Source organism: Phasianus colchicus, chromosome 13 (assembly GCF_987193195.1).
Source record: "Phasianus colchicus chromosome 13, bPhaCol1.hap1.1, whole genome shotgun sequence".
Classification (NCBI taxonomy): domain Eukaryota; kingdom Metazoa; phylum Chordata; class Aves; order Galliformes; family Phasianidae; genus Phasianus; species Phasianus colchicus.
In genome coordinates, this window is record NC_143448.1 from 10,952,613 (window position 1) to 10,972,676 (window position 20,064).

Below are 20,064 nucleotides of genomic sequence, written 5' to 3' on the forward strand. Positions count from 1 at the left end.
GATGATGGGGGTATGGCAGTAGAGGTTGAACCTTTCCTCTAATATTCCATTACATTTTGTTGCTGTGTGACAGATGGCAGCAGAGGGGCAGTCTGAAAAATTAGCATCTGACATGGAAATGAATATGAAGCAAAGATGTGTAACTGAATTCCTCCACGCAGAAAAAATTGCACCCACTGACATTCCGAGACACTTGGTTAACATTTATGGAGTGGTTGTTAGCACATTAGTTGGACTGTATGGGCAACATTTTCCTAGCAACAACACTATCATAGCAGCTGTGAACCAGTGGGTCACCTCCACCGGTGCCAATTGTTATAAATGCAACATACAGTCTCTTGTTTATTACTGGCAAAAATGCACAGCTAATGGTGGTGACTATGCTGAAAAATAGTATTTTGTAGCTGGGAATTTGCTCTAGAAAATAGTGCTATTGTGCTCTACTTTGTTGTAGTTTACGAGAAAACAAAAGGGAGGCATTACTTCTATCTATCTATCTTTTTTTTTAATATATATATATATATATATATATATATATATATATCAACCTATATATTTTATGTATCGATACAGAGCTCACCACACTGTAAGACAGTTCCTATCTTAACATGCTGTCCTGTATTTTCCATTCTCCAGTGGCTCTTCTTTTACCTGGCTGTAATACTAACAATGTTTCCCCTCACACAGATTCAGCTTAAATACCTGTATTCAAGCAGGGGGCTTTTCCTTGAAAAACTGGAAATGTTAGTCTGCATCTCAAGCAGTAGTGGTAGCAAGTTTAAAAACAAACAGACCTTTGCAAACTTTCCCAGTGGTTTTGAAAGACCTGGCAGCTGCATAAGAGGGAAAAAAAAGTTTCCCAGTAAGAGAGGCTGTGCTGCTGAAAAATGTCATCTCTAAAACTGTTGATCATTAGTGAACACCATAGAGATCAGGATCTTTTTAACCAGCAGCACTAGAATAACTTGAGAGGGAGACTAAAGACAGTGAACAGTTTTCCCCATAATTACTGAAAAATGAAACTAATTTCTTTTCACCCTGGATGGCTTTCACCTCTTGCCAGCAGCATTAACATAGAATATGGATGTTAATAATGAGGATAGTAGGAACTGGAAGTGTTTTAAGATAAAGGCTGACTTTTTAATGTTGTTCTTGTGTAGTGTAGCATGCCAAATAATTAATACAACTCTTTTTTGCCCATTCAAAACGTGTACTTTGCTACACAGAACTGCAGTTCTGAAGATACTTAGGGCAACATTCAGTTCTTCTGCATCCTCTCTTATCTCAGATCATTAAGTGGATGAAATTTTAGTAATGCACTTTTTATTCATTTTCTAAGGTTTTCTTCTTTCCAAGTAAAACATAGGCAGACTCTTAGGATGCCTTGTGCAGTCAACACCCTACCTAATAACAGAAGGACTGCGTGACAAAGTATTGCTTGATAGAGTATTAACAGATGCAGTAAATCTTCCCTATCTTTCTCTAGGCACTGCCTACATAGCAATTGCAAGTGACAGTGGCACAATCAAGCACATCCGTTCCAATTTTAAGAAAACTAGCCAAGGGTACATGCATCAGAGCTGGAACTGAACAAGGCACAGGCATAGAAGGTATAAAGTCAGTGAAGAATTTGGGAGTGTTCTTGATTTGCTTATGCTAAAATCCATACACCTCGTTCAGAAGTACTTGTTACCTGCAGAAGTTACCTGGAAGTTATTGAGAATTACCAGTTTCTGTTATAACTGTTCTTCCAGTACACACACTTTCCAGCTCATACAAAGACTGGCACTTCCACTAAATCTTCTTACTCTGAATAAACCAGCTGAATTTCAAAAGACAGTAAAATTTCCCCCTCCCAAGTTTTCTTGTGGAGAGGAAGGAGGGCAAAGAAAGAGACAGGCAGAGCACCAATGTATCACCTTTCCTTATTTCTCCTCAATTACTTTATTACTTTCAAGTTAGACTTTAGCAAAACCTACAGTCTCATAGTATTGCTGTCCAGAGAAAAACACACACATCTTCACAATTAGATTCCATAGGTAAACTAAGATTAATAACCAGCGAGTTTTTCCTTTGACCCTCACTTATCATCTTTGCTCCAGCTCCCAGAACAGTCAAGGAAACCTGCATACCAACTGAGTCAATAACTTAACCTCCTGTTTCTTCTAATCTAAGAATATATGTGGTTAAACAGATTTAAAAGTGGTACCTCTACGATGATTTTGGAAGATTTTTTCTTAATAATTATAATCTTGCCACTACTCACCCAACAACTTGAGTCTCAAAATATTTTATGTTTTCAAGCACTTGAAGTATTGCCCTATCTAGAATAGAAACAGCAAAAACTTAAATTCGTGACAATGGAGAACAGGAAAGATTAAAAAAAATAAAAATTGGGGGGAAAAAATCAGTTCTTGACAAATATAAACACATTGCAAACACAAGCACCAAATCTCAAGACTTCTAGTGTTGCAGTGCCAGCAAGAGGGTAAATTTTCTAGAAGTGAGCTTGGAGCTTCAGGTATCCCAAAAACTTTTTCTCAATTACTTATTAAAAAAAAAATCTTCAAGTGTCTAAATGTAAGTGATAACATCTCCATTAATAGTATGGATTGATTGGAAAAATGCCTTTCTGATCATTCACAACAAAGGAAAAGACTCCAAACCAGAATTCACAGTCAGCTTAAAAAAATAATTGGCTGCTTGAAGGAACAAAATGAGCAGCTGTAGGATTATCACAACAAGAATGACTGCTTTCCAGCTATGAGCTGCTGAAAAAAATCTCCTCTGAGAGCATGAAGCATCCTGTAGTGAAGAACTGCAGACAACCAGCACCAACTGAGAGAAAGAGTTAAATCATTTGTACCAAATGCACTTCCCATATACCTGCAGCCAAAAGGATACAAAATCCCCTAAGAGAACAGATAAGTTTACAAACCCCCAGTAAAAAGGAAGGCTGCAGACAAATACATTCACTTTCTTAACATACTGCAGCAGGTTGAAAGACAGGGAATGTAGAGTGGACAACCACTGTGAAGATGTTACCTTTGGTATTTATTCTAGCACTAAGTTGTGAAGGCTACAAAGAAGAAAAAAAAAAGAAATAGTTGCTACTTTTAAATAAATAGGCAAGTGAATGCTTACATGGGCTAAAACCAATCCGTTTCTGCTTTGCAATGATTCATGGCTATGAACACACATACAGAGCCAGATGCACAACACTGACATGCCTGTGGCATGGAGAAACACTCAAAACCTCTGCTCCCAAAAACATTTTCTCTCTGTTGCTTCCTGTAAGAATTATAGAATGATGATTTGCCATTTTTGGCATTGTGGTTTAATGCACATAAAAATACCTTAAGGTCCTCAGTAAACAAAAATAGTCACAGCTACAAATTAGTAATTTTTATTTATTGAACTTTAAAAGGCTCTTGATGCAGTAGAGACTGATTTCCATACACTTAAGGAACATTCAAAGGAAACTGTGGAAGCACATAATCATGAAATCCTCTCCAAACCATTAAGAACTGGGAAATCCTTCCCTTTGCATGCTATAGCATAAAGGAGAACGTGTGAGTTCAGATTCAGGACAGAGAAGAGAGCCTCCTGAAGGTTTTTGGTCAGCCATGATTTCTCCTGGCCCCCTGCCAGGTCTAGGATGAAGGAAGAACAGAGCAAAAGGTGATGAATGAGGGGAGAGAGCACAAATTGCTCTCCAGAGAGCAGTCAGCTTTATATGACTGCCAGCAATTCATAACAGGTATGGCAAAGCCCACACAATCATTTTGGAGATGTCCTTTACAAAGTACCCTAAGTGACCATAATTTCCAAATACTTGCAAGCACTGTGTGCTTTCTGAAACAACATATACAGCTAGTTCATAACTGAGCAAAGCCCAACAAGACTCTGTCAGCAGTGGGTCAGTATCTTGGGTAGATTGGGCTTAAGGGCAGGTACCATGGCACAGCTGGAGCTTTGTGACGAGCTGTAGGAGACATTTATTTCTTCTGACACTGTAACTTACTGTGTCAGTCTCAATGTTATCTGGGTCACCGCTACAAGTTTATGTGGCATCAACAGCAGCTCTGCTGGCAGGCTTCCCTTCAGTACCTCCCACAACATAAAATAGCAATGATCAGTCCTGATCATTGGAAAACTTAGGATACAAAATACAGAGAAAACTTCAGCCCAGATTCCAGAAGAGAAGAGAATTATAAGTGAGCAGTAGTGTAATTAAACTGTGTTCTGGCTGTCAGACATCCAGCAGAGTGGATTTTGCTGCAGCTGCTATTCCATCTTTGACAATAAACTTAGTACATATACTCGTTCTTTCCCTTCTCCCTTGATTTACCATATAAGCAGCAGCAGAACAAACATATATCTTAATCTTCCCCTTCCTGCAGCCCCACACAGGTTGTGTGGGTGCTGCTGTCTGTAAATCTGCAGCAGAGCCACAAGGCCTGGAGAGCCGGAGGGATGCGGTGCTCCTGTGCCGTTTCCATGGCACTGCCAAGGCCTCCGGGCTGAAGCACTGCTGTCTGCCTTCTCCCGCCCAGCTTGCAGAGAGAGAATAAACGTGCTTTCTCAGGGCTACATGGTTATTGTCTTTTTCCTTCAGAGCTCTCTCAACACATCATTTGCATTGTGTTTGCTTTTCCTCCACATTTTGACTGTCATTAATTAGGCTAGCACTTTGTGGAACCAATAACATCCAGGGCTTACCCAATAGAGCAGGCACAGAGCAGAAGGGGGTCCCTATGTCTGACAGTGCCACGCTAGCACACTGCATACACCACCATCATACTAGAAAAAGCTCAAGTCTCTCTTTTTTTTTTTCCTCTTTTTTTTTTTTTTTTTTCCTTCCTCTGTAGGAAAGCACAAGAATTAGGTGCACATAATCAAAAAAATCAACACAAACCACCTGAAAATTAGGCTCCAGACTTTTGGATTTTTATTGGTTTTTTTTTTTTTCATTTTTCATTTAATGAATTTCTGGGTATGCTTTCATTTTTTGTCTTTTTTTCTTCTTAAAGAGAAACGCTGCATGACTTAGAGAACAGACCAGGAGCTACTAATCAGGTCATTACAAGTGAGCCTGTGAAAACACACAGCCATCAAACCTTCACCTGATGACCTTCACCCTCCCCGCTTCCCCCAAGGGGAAAAAAAAAATTTTTTTTAAATAGACAAGTAAAAAATATTCTTTCAAGTAAAAGACAGCCAACACTTGGGAAAGGAAATAAACACATAGTTGCAGGAGTGACCTCCTGCCCTGCTCTCCGGGATGGCATTAGGATAGGAATAAAGTCTCTGTATCCGTACCTAGATGTGATTAACACAAGATTCAGAGCCAGAGTGAAGGAACTTATCTGCAAGGAAAATTAGCTGCTCTTTCATCTGAACCTTTCTTCTTTCCAAGATTTTACCTTAGGAGAGAAGGGGAAAAAAAAAAAAAAAAAAAAAAGAACACCAAAACCTTTGTCATTTCTTTGTCTTTCTTATGACAAGCTGTCACTTCTACATACAGGAAAAGTACCACCATGTTGCTGGAAAGAAAAAAAGGGGCACAACTTTCCCTTTCTTTTAATACTAGGAAAGATTAAAGTAATAAAGAACTAAGAAAGGTGAAGGAAAACAGAATTTTTCAAATAAGCAGAGTCAATGTTATTTTAGTATGACATTCCATGAAGCAACAGTGGCATCCAGTGGTATATTTCCATAAGCAAGTTTTGTATCCAACTTTCACTCACTTTTCACTTATATGGAAAAATTTCTGTGAAAGATTTTCAATGAACCCTTCCCTTCCTCTTGCCTCAACATTTGCTACCAGTAGTGCTACCACACACCCACAGACACCACTACCAGCAATAGAGACCAAGATGCACAAGTGCAAATTCTCAGCTTGTTCAAAGGCCACATATCTTCCTTGCACATTCAGAAATTTAAAATGTTACAGGGAAGCCTGTGTTATTTACATGAAGTTGTGATGTTGATAAAGATGCATTTTGAACTATTTTCAGGAAATACAAAGGACATTTTTCTCCGTGTGTGCACAAGAACGCAGCAAGTATTACACCGTATTGCTCCCCTCTTCAGTCCCACACCACGTTGTTTCATTTCTCTCCAGAGTTACACATAATGGTTTTGCTCATTCAGTGACATTAGACACCAAAGTGAAAATAATATTGAATAGATTGTCTGGGCAAATAAAATTGTAAGAGTACACTATTGAAGCCTTTTAACTGAATTTATGAAGTATTTTCAGACCTAAGCCACATTTGCAATAAAAAAGCACCTTGTGCCAGCACAAATTCAGTACCATCATCAGATTAGAACTCGGTAAGAAGCTCTGTCTCTTTAGAAAGCACTGAGAACCAAAACTCACCGGTGCTGCTCTCAGGTCAATCAAAACTACTAGCTTGAGTTTTAGGTTAGATGTAGAGAGCTCTTGTAAAATAATCTGGCTTTAGCTTCACTGAATGTTGTGTTGCTCATTTAGCTTATCAAGACAGTTAAACTAGAGAAACTGCTCCTTTTTATCTATGTACTCCCACAGTAATCTTCTGAAAGCTATCAACTGATATAACTAGGTTCCCTGAGGGAAACAGAAACCTTGTTTATTTCACCCCAAGATAAAACATAAACCAAGCACCTCATGAAGCAACTGAAGCTTGGTCTACATCCATTCTTTTATGACAGCAACTGAGAGCTTAACTGATTTTAATTGATGTGGTCCCACAAGTATGAGAATGCATATACAATCTACTCCAAACACACATAGAAAAGTGTAATCATCACCACAAATGACAGAGAGGTAGACTGGGGGGGGGAACAGTTCAACTGAACTAAACTGAACAGTGCAGAGTGGACCAGCAACCTCCTCACCTGAGTCCTCCTTCCACTCAAACTCATTTAGAATATCAAGAGCTCTGATTATTGGAAGCTGCATTTCAGTTCTGCTACTGCAAGAAAACAATTCGCTCTTTGGAATAAAGAATATGCTTTACTCATTAGGGGACTAATACATCACGGTTCATACATACCATCCAAACTGTGACTCTCCCAGACAGGCCCAGTGTGGCCTGACCAAGAACCACTTACTTTTTGCACTGTTCCAGTTGGAACTGGAAAGCTGAAATACTAGGATTGCAGTTTTAGATATTTACTGTCTGTTTTCCCTGCCATAACTGGCCAGTTCCCAAGAAGCATTATTTCTGAGCGAGCAGGCAAAAACTTGCAGATGGAGTTTGCCCCCAAAGCATGATAAAGTCGTTGCCAATAGTGATACACAACTCTTATACTATGTTGTCCTAGAAAATGATATGCAAGCATTAAAAGAGAAGAAAAAATCCATGAGAACACGACTATCCAAAGGCAATAGGACCTGTGCTTAAGTGGAAAATCCCAGAGGACTGGGGGTGGGGTTATGCACCAGAGATGAGCTGGAATTACAAAGTAGAATTGTGATTGGTCTTGTAACTTTCAGTAACAAAGTCATAACACAGAAGAATCTCCAACTGACATGGAATGATCAGTACCATTTGGCATAGCCAGTATCTTTCAGACAACTGAACAAGGGTAAGCAGCAAAACACAGTCCTGCTAATTTGGGACAGGTAGATGAAAACACTAAAAAATTTCAGTAAACTGAGAAAACAAAAGTGCTAGGATGTGCAGTTATGATTTTTTCTTTTTCTTTTTTATGAAAGAAATGACTCAGGTGGTCTAAGGTAGTTAAGCACGTACCATATGAATTTATTTTTTTATGGAAGACTAAGGGATTAGGAAAGCTACTCAACAGAATAAAAAATATCTTTGTTCTTTTAAGGGGGAAAGATCAGAATTTATTAAGTATATAAATGATTTCCCACAATTACTGACTTGGACAATATGAACTGTGAGGTCCCAAGATACGTCACTCATCCTGGGTCCATATCCAGCAGTGGTATACATGTGTTCAAACAGCACACTGCACTTTCGTTATCCTTTCCCTCCTCCTTAAAAAAACTGGAGGTTATCATGCACAGATCTCTTGCTCCTGTTACTATCTTTCCACCAGATGTCACACTTCTCCTTTGTTTCTTGCCCACGCCTTTACCTGTTAACCTCAAACCCTATTGGATAACCTTACACATAGATCTATTCGTTCCTTTGTGAACCACTTCCACAGTGGCTCCTTAACAAAACATCAGCCCCTCTACTTGACTGAAAGTAAAAACACTGCACTAAAGCACCAGAACACGTTACTTTGCATAACTGATTTCCAGCCCTTATTTAAATTGTAGCGCTCACACTGTCATAACAAGATAAAAAAAAAAAGCCTTATTCTTAGAGGCTAAAAGTACACATTGTTACACATCAACAGGTTATTTAAGGAGAAAAGAATCCCTTTCCCAATGTCCTGTTTTTCTTTGTGCTTTGATTTTCAAGTGTGCCATTAACTCACTTACTCCAGAGCAGAAAAAATGCATTCACATTGGCTAAACGCACACAAAATGATCACTATTTTCAAACACAAATGCCAAAATCCCACATTAAATTAATGCTTTACAGTATGATTTAACACATGGGAAAAAAAAAAAAAAAAAAAAAAAGTAATGTTTTCCTCTGTATCCCTGATTTGAAATAACAACAAATTTTGGTCCAACGCCTGTCTTTTGATATGACCTCTGGTTTGTTTTACTTTGAGAACTGTTTCTGAACTGCTGGGCCAGGAGTACCTCATTATCATTAGCCATCTCTGGAGTCTGCAGTCAGCCTTCTTCTGTTTTGATAAAATACAATCCTAATCTATTATTCTAGAAAAATAATCTGCAGAAAGCTGCAGAAAGCTAATTTCAAATACAGTGTTACTTCAGCTTCAGAGTGTGCCATCATACTAGCTGCAATGGTTTAGTTTATAAAATTGTGCAATTTCTTTCCTGTCCCTTGACAATGACCTATTTTTAGACACACATCACACTGAGTGAGTATGTCACTTGATAGAATACCATCCTGAAGATTCAAGTCTGTCATAAATAAATATGTAAGACAAACTGGTACATACAAGTTGCCTCTGAGACCTGCTTTCAAGTCCATTCCAGAATGCACTGAATGAAAATCATTTCAAATGAATGTCTGCTGGTCTCTGCCATGTTTCTTCTCTAAGAATTGCTCATCACAAAACAGCTGAGCATTTCCAAACAGACAGCTCTAAGAAGGTACAGGAGAAGGAAAAGAGAAAGAAAACCTTCTGCAAACCAGGTGACAATCCTTTTCCACCTTTTTCCCCTCCCTGCCTCTCAGAAGGGAACTCATCTATCGGGATTCGTTTGCTGCTTCTTCTGTTAACTCTGCAGAAGAGAGAAATTTCCACCTTATCAAAACAAACAAGCATAAAAAGAACATCAACAGCAAGAAAGCTGTTGGGGTTCTGGTGATGGATTTTTTGTTGTTGGCTTTTTTTTTTTTTTTTTTTTTTTTTTAACTCCACCTAGCAAATATTGCCTAGCAACAATGGGAGAACCCTCCTAACAAAATGAATCATGCAGGTATTGGCTGTTTATTCCCATGAAGGGCTGTGTTTCCACCCTGTCAAATGACATCAAGGCCATGTTGCCAGAGGCACTGGGAGTTTTGACCTCTAAAAGGCAATTTTCTCACTGTCTGCTCAGAAACGTAACATTTTTCATATTGAAGGCTTTTATATCATATCTTGTAGGTTTTAGATCTATAAATAACATACTAAAAACCTCTAACACAATAAAGCCACAGCTACTCTTTTGCTATTAACACTGTAAATATGAAATATCACAAAGTTAGCACTCTATTAGCATAACTATCAGGCACGGAAAAAAAAAAAAAAGTGAAAAGAAAAGGAAACCAAAAAAGCCATTAAATTGCATGACAAAGTTTACTGTAGGTGAATGGAGATCAGGATTTGGTTCATATGAGTTCTAAATTTGAGCAAATAAATATCCTCTGAATCACCAGATATCCATGTAAGCAGGGAAGACAGAAACCAATAGTAAGTAATAGCTCCATTAAGTAATCAAGGGAAAAATTACAATGAAATGTTTTAAGCTATGCAATGGACATGGCTTCATAACAACAATGCTAATAGAACAGCTAGAAACTATTATTTACACAGAATGTAGCAAATATGCTGTAATTCTCTCCTGTAAAGGGACTCGTGGGTTTTCCTCCCCTCCCCCAATTAATTTTCATTAAAAGCTCCTGTGTTTTAACTGGAGTAGCTCTGCTGTGAACAGTGAGCTGTGAGCTTTGGTCCTCAAATTATTGCTTTCCTAATAGCTCCACAAAGGATCAAGTACTCCTTTATGCAGCATGTGACAACTCAATCTGTCTAGTAAACTGTTAACCACAGTGCTGTATATCTATATTGAACCAGTATTTTGTTTCTCAAGCTGAGAGCAGATGAAAAGTATGAGTCCTAGAACACCACAAGTGTTACGCTCGGCGAACTCCACTGCTAAATACCATTAGGTCTTTGTTTGCTTGCTTTTGGACATGTTAAAACAATCATCAAATCTATAAGAGGATCAGCATTGGCAAGCTATATAAAGGCAGGAGGCTGTCCCTGAAAACAGCATTTGCATAAAACTATTCTATCCTGACACCATCAGCCTTCTTCACAAAATTATTTTATGCAGCCTATAGACCAAGGTATCAAAATATACTTTTGGTGCTTATGTCAGACAGAAGATTTTTGATAAAACAAGCCACTTAAGTAGGTAGCCAAGAAAAGAAATTCAGTTCCCAACTACTAAAATGCACCTCCACAGCCAGAGAGAACCTTCATAGAAAGCATCCTTTTTCCTCAGAAATACTCAGAAAAGGTCATGTTTTGCATCTGAACATCACATGTAGGTTAGCAAGCTTTCCCAGGTATCAGTACTTATGAAAAGATACTTTCACCCATGGACTCAGCAAGGAAAATTGTTTGTTTGTTACGTCTATGGAAGAGATCTACAAAAACCGCAAGATAAAGCAATGCTTGGAATTCTTTTTATTAAAGCAAAATATTAAGGGTTTGCTCTCCTATTTATGTTTATTCCATCGTTTTCTTAGAACTTACTGAAAATTTCAGTAAGTGCATTTTTCTATTTTTTCTCATTTCTGTGCAGCGTTTCTCTTAATCAAACAGCACTTAACATGCTATTCTGTTACTTTGTATAGGCCACAAAATTAAGAAACAGAAACCTGTTTTCAGGACCCAAGCACTTGGATTAAACATCTATTTCTGGGAAGACAAGTGTCAGCAGTGTTGGCACACTACTCCTCAAATAAATAAATAAATAAATGAAAACCAGCAGTTGAGAAAAGCTTGCAGTGCTTTGCAATGCAGTGTGAAACTGGAGCTTGGAGACATGTAGAGGGCTAGATTTATCCAGTCACTGTACGTAAAGAGTCCAACTTGGACTACTGCCCTTACATTTAATTTGTCACAAGAGATAAACGAGGGGTTGAAACTGCATGGATCTTTGAGGTTCCTTCCAACCCAAGCCATTCTATGATTCTACAACTTGCTCTGCTTTCGTCAAACTCAAAAACAAATAACTTACAATACATAGGTACATATACACATATTTACATATAAAAGTCGGGCCATTCTGATCAAGTTACTTTGCTTGAGCCGCACGTCTGCAAACAATTCAGGGATTTCTTCAATACAAAACAATATGTGTTTAAATGCACCGCTGATGCTGTCCTAACGTATGCAACATACATAGAGCTAAAAGACAAGGTACCTCAGACTCTTGTGGAGGTATTTACACCCTCCCACTGCCCAGCTGGCAGCGCCAGCATCCTACTTCCCATGGAGAACGAAACAAGCAACGAGCTCCACGGTTAGCCAAAATACTGCTGTGGCCGTATAAATCCAACGTGGGGGTTTTGTGGTGAAGGGAGCCGCGACAGCCGAGCTTAGCAAAGTGCAACTCAGGACCTCGGCAGATTTATAAATAGTTTTTAATTAACTGAACCCTAAAATACGCCCTGGTTGCTACAATACCCGTGAGAACACTGCAGCACGATCAGACTCCACATGGGCATTAATTAGAACCGCAGCATTCCTACCTCTCCGAGGACCGCGCTCCCCAGGCGGCTCCGGGACGCCTCGTGCCCCGGCGCCGTGCCGCAGTCATTGCCGGGCCGCAGCCCCGCACCTGCGCACACAGACCGCTTTCGCCTCAAACTCAGCAGCACGCCCAAACCCCGCACACCTGCCTGCGCTCGCCGCTCTGTCAGCCGGCAGCCGCACGCGTTCGACGGTGATGGGCTGCCACCGCGGCGCCCTCAGCCCCACAGGGAGCCACTCGGTGCGCCGTACCCTGGGCCTGCTGCCCCCCGGGCGCTGCTCCCCACGCGGCCCTCGCACCCCGCTGGGAGCGGCCGCCTGTTTCCGTGGCAACGGCTGTTGGCGGGAAGGCCGGAGCGGGCTGAGGAGGGAGCGGCGGGCTGAGGCGGCGCGCGGGAGGGAGGCTCGGGGCGTCTTCCACACAGCCCGCATCGCTACGTCCCGGCCCGCGGCAGCCGGCTCAGCAGTCCCCATGAAGAGAAGGAGCCCGTGGCTGTCCGGCTCTCTTGCGCAGCTCTGACGAGATGAGAGGCCCCAGCCCTTTGGCCGCCATCTCCTGCCCCACACGAACTCTGACTCCTGCACTACAGATGGAGCCACGGCGTTTGTCCTGCATTATTCATGCTCTCAGTGCACGGAAATGAAAACCGAAATATATATATATCTACTCATTTAAAGCTATTTTTCAGGTCGCTTCGAAATTCAAATTAATTAAGATTAATTAAAAATTAAATAAAAAATAAAAAGCTCTGAAAGTGATTTTTTATTTCACTTACATCTTTAATGTAGCAGCAGCTCCAGTGGGGCCACTGTTTTTAGTTTCATGTGGCACAACAAGAGAAATGGGGACTTGCCATCCTAACGTAGCAGCGCTGAGGAGAAGGACTGCACCAGCAACAGCCTTCACTGAAGAAACAAAGGGCAAAATACATCTGACAAGCCAAAGTGGGGATGAGGGAGGAATGCTGCTGCCAACGTGCTGCGTGAGAGCAGCTGCCTGTCCTTTTCCTTCCCAAAACCAAGCAGATTTCTTAACAGCTGTACACATGCAGAGCGAGGCAGAAAAGGACCTCCATCCCTGCTGCCCTCAGTGTGCAAAAGCCATCACCTGGCTTCATCGCTCCTCAGACGTGTGGAAGAACCTTTAATCTCTTGAAAGAACTGCCCTTTTCACAGTGGAAACACCCTGCCATACTGGGAATACGAATGTAAGATGCTTTTGAAAAGCAAGTAAATATGTGGCCCACAGGGGGAAAAGGCTGCATTTGAATTTCAGGCCTGTGACTGAACAGCAAAACTCCTAAAGGCAGCAGATGCAGAAGCAGTATGGGATCCTTTCACAAACCCAAGTGTAATCCTTGCTTGTATCCCTCATCATTTAACTTCCCCAGCAGAGCTGATGACATGGCTCTTGTCAGCAGTCATGTGGTGAGCACCAGAGTCCAGGTAAGAAGTGGGTTGCCAGTGTGCTAGGCACACACAGAAAACTGGGAGATGCTTTGCTGCTCCAAATTCCCAGTGTCATTCCCAGAAAAAAAGAAATAGGAATTGGGCAGAAAAGCAACAAAAGGAAGGGCTGGAGGGCTGGGGCTACATAGGTGGGAGGCATCGAGCAGATGGATGGTCCTGTTGACCATTTTCATCAGTTCAGTTAATTTATCCTTCTACAGAACCACCAGTTTCTCGTGGCTCCCCAACGGAGTTGCTTGCCAGCAGCTTACTTGGTCAGGTCAAGAGAATCTTGTGAGGAAAAGCAAGGCTGGTCTCCTGCATTGCAGACAATGCCATATATTCAGAAACTAGAGATTGATATGAGACATTTTTTAATACAAGGGCTCCTCAAATGCCTTCATTCAGCAGAGAATATATATATATATTCTTTCTATAAAATAATATATGTCTGCAAACATGCTTGCACTTCTGTTCCTAAAGAATGCCTTGACAACAGAATACTCAACTGGGTAACACTTCACAAACATTAAACATACATCGATCCTTTGCATAAAGCAGAATGAGTCTAATATTCAAAGATGGACAAAAACATAACCATGTAGTTGTTGCCACAAATTATTTTAAGAAGGGCAGTGTGCTGGATCTGATAGCACCACATCATTTTTGTTTCCAACTGCATTAAACTTATCTGTTTACAGATTCCTTCAGAAAGTCCCTCAAAGGCTAATTGCAAAATAAAAGCTGGATTTTAAAATCCAAAATGGACTTCCTTTAGTAACTTTTCCATCTGAAAACTTAGGCTACAAAGTCAAAAATTGTGGCATTATAATAGAACATTTAAACTAAATGTTACGTTTATTTAACTTAAGAGTTTGGTTACTCTGTGCACAGTTTCTTTCAAATACATATTTCATGATGAGAAACATGCCTCTTATTTAAGGAGTTTGCTCCAACTAAAAGAAAGGCATTCTCTTCTCTGTCTGAGAAGAAATTCATGGAAAAAATATGTAGAGTAATACAATATTCAAAGAGATAAGAGCGCAGATCCATGAAAAATGGTGCCATAGCACATACAGGTTGGAAAGGGTAAGTATGATTTCTTCTACTTGACAATACTGTTTTTATATGAGACTTTTGGAGACATCTGTATTATTAATTTCACATACCTACACAACATCCAAAGTGATACCATTGATATTAAAAAAAATTAGAGTCAATATTCTGAAATTTTCCTCCCACAGAATATTTGTTTTTTGTTTTTTTTTTTCCAAACACATAGTATAAGTAAAGCAGCGTATGCCATTGTATCTGTCTCAGAGGATGGCAGGCAGGAGGAATGAAAGGCTTTGAATATCTGCTTAACTGAAATCAGTGAAGCAAAGGAGAAGAGACCATCAGGGAGACTGTTAAGGTCCCTGATTCTCAGGCCCAGTGTAAATTAGAGCCCAGCTGGCAATGGTACTCAGGAGACCATACGCTAGCTGAGGATGGCTGCAGCACAGCATGTTGCGACCATATGTCTGACATACTGTCTCCTTTCCAAGGGTCTCTGGCATAACAGGATTTGGTTAGACTCTGCTCAGCTGGCCAGGTTCGGAGCTCTCATCTTCTTTGTACTAAAACAAAGGCGTCAAAGCTGTGGTTAAACTCTTGTCCGCAGCAGCATTCAAGTGGGCCAGGAGAAGCAGCACTGTGATGCATCATCCTCTTGGTAGGAGTATGTTTCCTTTGTGGTATGTGGTGAAAATGCTCCAGCTGAGTCTGCATGCATCATAGGTGGGCAGGATGACCACTGTGGGGAATGGGACACTGGGCTGAAAAGTGGAGCTGTCATGTGGCAGCACCACAATGTAAGCAGATCTGAAAAGACAATCGTGCAAAACCACTGCCAGTTTCAAGTCTTTCTGTGTTGCAGCAATAGGAGCACTGGACCGGAACACTGCTAATTCTGCCTTTTCATACTGACTATTACCAGGAATTAGTTTTGTTTTGAGATGTGTGCTAATTTGCAAGTTAGTTTTAGCCTCACAATCTCCAATTCACTATTCATTTAGTCTAACAGATGAATTTCATGACCCTGAATTAATTTTTTAGTTTTCTCCTCCCAGTTGTGCTTTTTCTATTAGATAGTTTGCAACACAAAAGTGTGCTTCAGTCAACTCTTCACATGCTGTTTAATACATGGTTTCATGGTTTAGAAGTCATTCCGTTGACTCCCAAGAGCCAAGGACAGAATTTATCTGTCTACTCACCCTGTTGTCTGAGGGTTACAACAGCTTGTACTATCCTTACGCTTACTGTGGGTCTGAAACAACGGTGCTTAAGAATATTTTCTTCTTTGCCACTGACATCCAACTCTCTTTGGCTTTATCTTGACTATTCTATCCCTTTCTGCAAACCATACCTAAGAATTTGTTTGATTTTCTATTTTTTCTACTCTCATGTCCATGTCATTGTATTTTGTTGAGCTACTTCTCTCTCAGGTTCTGTTCCAATCACACAGTATTCAGACTTCTCGATCTATTTGACAAAGAGGAAGAGTGCTGAAATACTGCTACATAAATAAGAAGCAACACTTCTTTGGTTCCGGATGTGCCTGTGCCTATCTTGAACCCTAAAACAGAACATAATTTCATCCAAGAGAGGCATTATGGCTCTTTTCTTTATTCTCTGTGTTCAGTTAAGTGGCATTTTTGCAGTATAACTTATTCCAGACCTTTGCAAGAAAAAACTATGCATACAACCTGCTTTAGAAGTATATTCAGTTGGGAGCTGCCTGGCTGCACAGGATCTTACACATTGTTCAGCTAAGTCAGCAATCCATATGCAAAAATCAAGCTTTCAGGGACACTGTGTGGATTTGTGACATGCTGTAGAGTACTGTGCATCTCTAAAAACCAATGAATGGATTACGCTCAACCATGAAAATGTTTTTTTCCTTACCATGACATTTGTAATATAGATACGCTTTATTTAACAAGGAGCTAAAGACAAGTGGCACAAAAGTTACTTAAAAATGTTCAAAATATTCAATATTGTTACTGTTTGATATGATAAATGAGGGAACACAACAAGCTGACATCATACTGAAAGCTAACATAGGACATCTTTAGTAAATTTAATTTTAGGACCTGATTTTGGTTTGTAACATTTGGAAGCATAGAGAGGTGGGAAAACTTATTCAATTCTATATTTCCTGACAAGCTATTTTATCTTGCAGTCCAGCGTAGATTATATTACACTGTTGTCATGAGTTAGGTGCTGGATAATGGATAGCCTCAAAAACAGTCCATCTCTATTTAGGCAATCAAGAAACAGTTTGTAAATTCACTCAGCAGCAGTAAGTCTCTTGAAAAAATAGAAGAGCATTTCAAGGAAGAGAGTGACAAGACTTGGTGAGTTCCTAAAGATCAGATTTTATTCTCTTCATGGTCATGCTTACTGCTCCCAGGGAATCCCTTATCTGCCTACAAATGACAAATAATTTTTTGTCTTAATTAGCAAACCCTGGGTCAAGTTCCTGTTACAGAACTAGCACTGCCACTGGCTTCAACTGGGAGATGTCCTTACTTCTTTCTTTTTTTTTTTTTTTAATCCAGTATGTGTCAACAGACTGAAGCAAGCGCTGATATTTTAAGGTTCTTAATATTTTCAGGATTCTCACAAGAGCAAACCTTTCTCACTAGCTCAACACATTTGTAATCAGCATCAGCCTTCCACACCTCTGCTTCTATCTCAATGTAACTGTGGGAGGTGATGGTGCTAGTCGCAGAACCTGTGGCATGACCGCTCAGATGTGTTTCTTCCTGTGTATCCGTGGTCAGTCTTCTCCTACCAGGAGACGAGGTAGTCATGTCCATTAAACCTCACTGAAAGCAACAAAACCATGTAGGCTTTACTGATCTACAACTGTCCAAAAACTACTTTTGAAGGACTAAATTTTTACTCAGAACTTCTTCTGGACTACGTCTGTGTCTTAACCGTGATTGAGAAGAGTATTAATCTACATATAGATATAGATTCCTTTCTTTTAATGGAACAAAACTCTAATTCTCACTTGCCTGCTTTAAACATTTCTTTAAATGTTCTATTTTCTCTCTTATTTAAAATGCCCACTGGAGCATAAAGTGTTTCAAAGAAGAGGACCAGGCAGACTGGACATTTCTTTGTGTACTTTTTGCAGTTAGTGTGAATGTTGCTTTTACTGCCAGGAAACTAGAATTGGCCTCAGGTTCACATATGTAACATGAGAAGTGCTGAAGTCAGACTCAAGCCTTAAGTGAAGACACATAAAGGAAAGGATATGCACTAATACAGGATGAGGTCTCTAGAATATCTTCATACAGGCACTTCAAGATCCATATACAAATTCATGTATCATGGTGTAGAAGAGGTTGATGTTTTTTTCAGTTCATTATACCTTCTTTCACACAGCCCATAGACTTCAAATCTGATCACTTCCAAATATATTTGTAATATTTTCTTGGCAGGAAATTTCTGTTGCTCGAAATTTGCATCTTTTCACGATCTTTTATTTTCCATTCTGACAAATATGCAGTGTTATTTTTGGAAAACACCAAAAGATGGAGGAAAATAAGATGGGATTCTTTATGGATTTCTATTTCATACTGTTTTCAGAGTGTTGGGTAATTTCTGATCTGTTCACTGAAAAGGTTGAAATGAGCTATGGAAAAATTAGACTGACAAACACATTAGAGAATGGTTCTGTCCAAATCAATTTCTAAGCATCTGCATAGAATACAAAAAGCAGCTGATTAAAAAAAAAAAAAAAAAATTTCAAAGATTAAAAAATCCAAAGTGTTTTATTTGAAGTATTTAATATCTTAATAGACCCATGGGGGGCATTTAGCCAAGAGGTTTTAAAACACCTATGGTAAGTTACAGCTTAGCTCTTTTAGTTGTACTATCTTACAACCTAGCCCAAGAATCTTCTGTTATAAATTTTGTATTGCTTTGTAAGGAGGATAATAGAGTTTTTGAGAGAATAAGTTATGTTCACTTCTAATAGTATGTCTTCTTTTTTCTTCACTACATACTATTTAATATTTTCCTTTGTACACTTCTTAATAGTTGAGCTCTAAGTGAAACTCTGAAAAACAACATTAGGATTCAAACTAAAGTAGAAGAATTTATTTTCAGGGTCACAAGTAGCATAGTGAGATTTCTCTCTTAAACAATGACACTTAGTATCTCTGTAGTTCTATGAATACTTTTGAAGTGTCATATTAAAACCAATCTCTTGGCCTTCAGGCAAAGAGAAGCAATTAGTCTTGGAGTTGTGAATAAATAAAAATCCATTTATATACCCGTCCTTGACATGTACCTTGCAAATCTTAGAAACTTCATCTAGTGGGAAAAGAAATGTTAAATCACAAACACTGATACTAATCATATTGCAGTGTTGCTTCCTAAAACTGTTTAGTTTGTATCAAACTTTCAAGTATTAATTCATATGTATATATTCATACATATTGAAACACAACAACAGAAAGGCATTCGCACACTTGAGTGAGAAGAAAGAAATGAGCAACTGCATATAGAGCTATAATGCACACCTTTATTATCTATCCTCAGCACTAATCCAGGTGAGAAAAACTCAAAGCTCTCAAGTACATTGTTCTGTGTATCTCCTGCACAAACAATCCCACACAAGCATCCTACCATGCGCACGCCTCTTTCATCCCAAATGCAGTTCAGTCTTTGGTCTGCAAACAAACAAACAAAGCAGATCTTTATTAGCCATGCATGCCAGTTGAGTGGTACCTGTGGCAGTCGTGTTGGAATGAGTCAGAAAACAATTTCTACTTTTTGTTCAGTGCAGTATTTTTACATCTTCTCTTTCCTCTTTACTGCACCTAAGTGCAAAAGCACCTATTTCTACAGTGCTCTACTTGCTGTTCAAGGTTCTCACATTTGTTTTTCGTTTAGCAGTCAGTAGATCACAGAGGAAGTAAAAATTACGTTGTCAGGTGATCCCTAGCGGTCCATACATCCCTATAGAAACACGACATAGCTGGGGCTGGGAGACAGGTCAGGGAGCCTTGGCAGATCTCGTCCTCCTCGTGCTCCACTTGTTGAGCGGTGAGAGATGGGACTGTTGGGGCTGCTGCCAGGCTCGACGGCGGGTGGGACAGCCGTGTGTGGACGCGCAGCGGCCGCACGTCGGCGCAGAGCTGGCCTTGGGGCTGCGCAGGGCTCAGAGGAGGGACCCCAGCAAGGACCGCACCTGGGCCGGTGGGATGGTCAAGGAAAACAAATTTAAGTCTGTTCTGGATGCAAATCTCTCCGCTGACCTAGTTCTCATTCTCCTTTTCATTTCAGAAGCTCAGCTAAAAATCCATAAATTAAGGAAATTAACTGATGGAGCCTGCGGCATCTTTGTAAGCTATTTAAATCTTTAAATTTACAACATCTTCTGCATATATCAAGTAATTGAACTAACTGCAGGGATGTAACTTTAATGAGAAAATTTCCCTCTTCTCCTGTAGTTTGTACTCGAGAAGAAAAAAAAAA

General features: G+C 39.9%; 1 protein-coding gene across 2 annotated transcripts in view; it reads left to right on the top strand.

Annotated features, from left to right (window-relative positions):
* The first annotated feature begins 12,824 nt into the window (after positions 1 to 12,824).
* Positions 12,825 to 20,064, top strand: part of KCTD15 (potassium channel tetramerization domain containing 15) — a 54,313-nt gene continuing 47,073 nt past the window's right edge. The window contains exons 1-2 of one of the 2 annotated variants that reach the window (XM_090149337.1): positions 12,826 to 13,524; positions 19,873 to 19,931. Coding sequence is in view for 1 of the 2 variants with exons in the window: in XM_090149335.1 (XP_090005461.1) it covers positions 13,405 to 13,524 (120 nt within the window). In the remaining variant the exon portion in view is untranslated. Of the gene's footprint in view, positions 13,525 to 19,872; positions 19,932 to 20,064 lie in introns of both variants that reach the window. The other variant, XM_090149335.1, reaches the window with a different exon arrangement.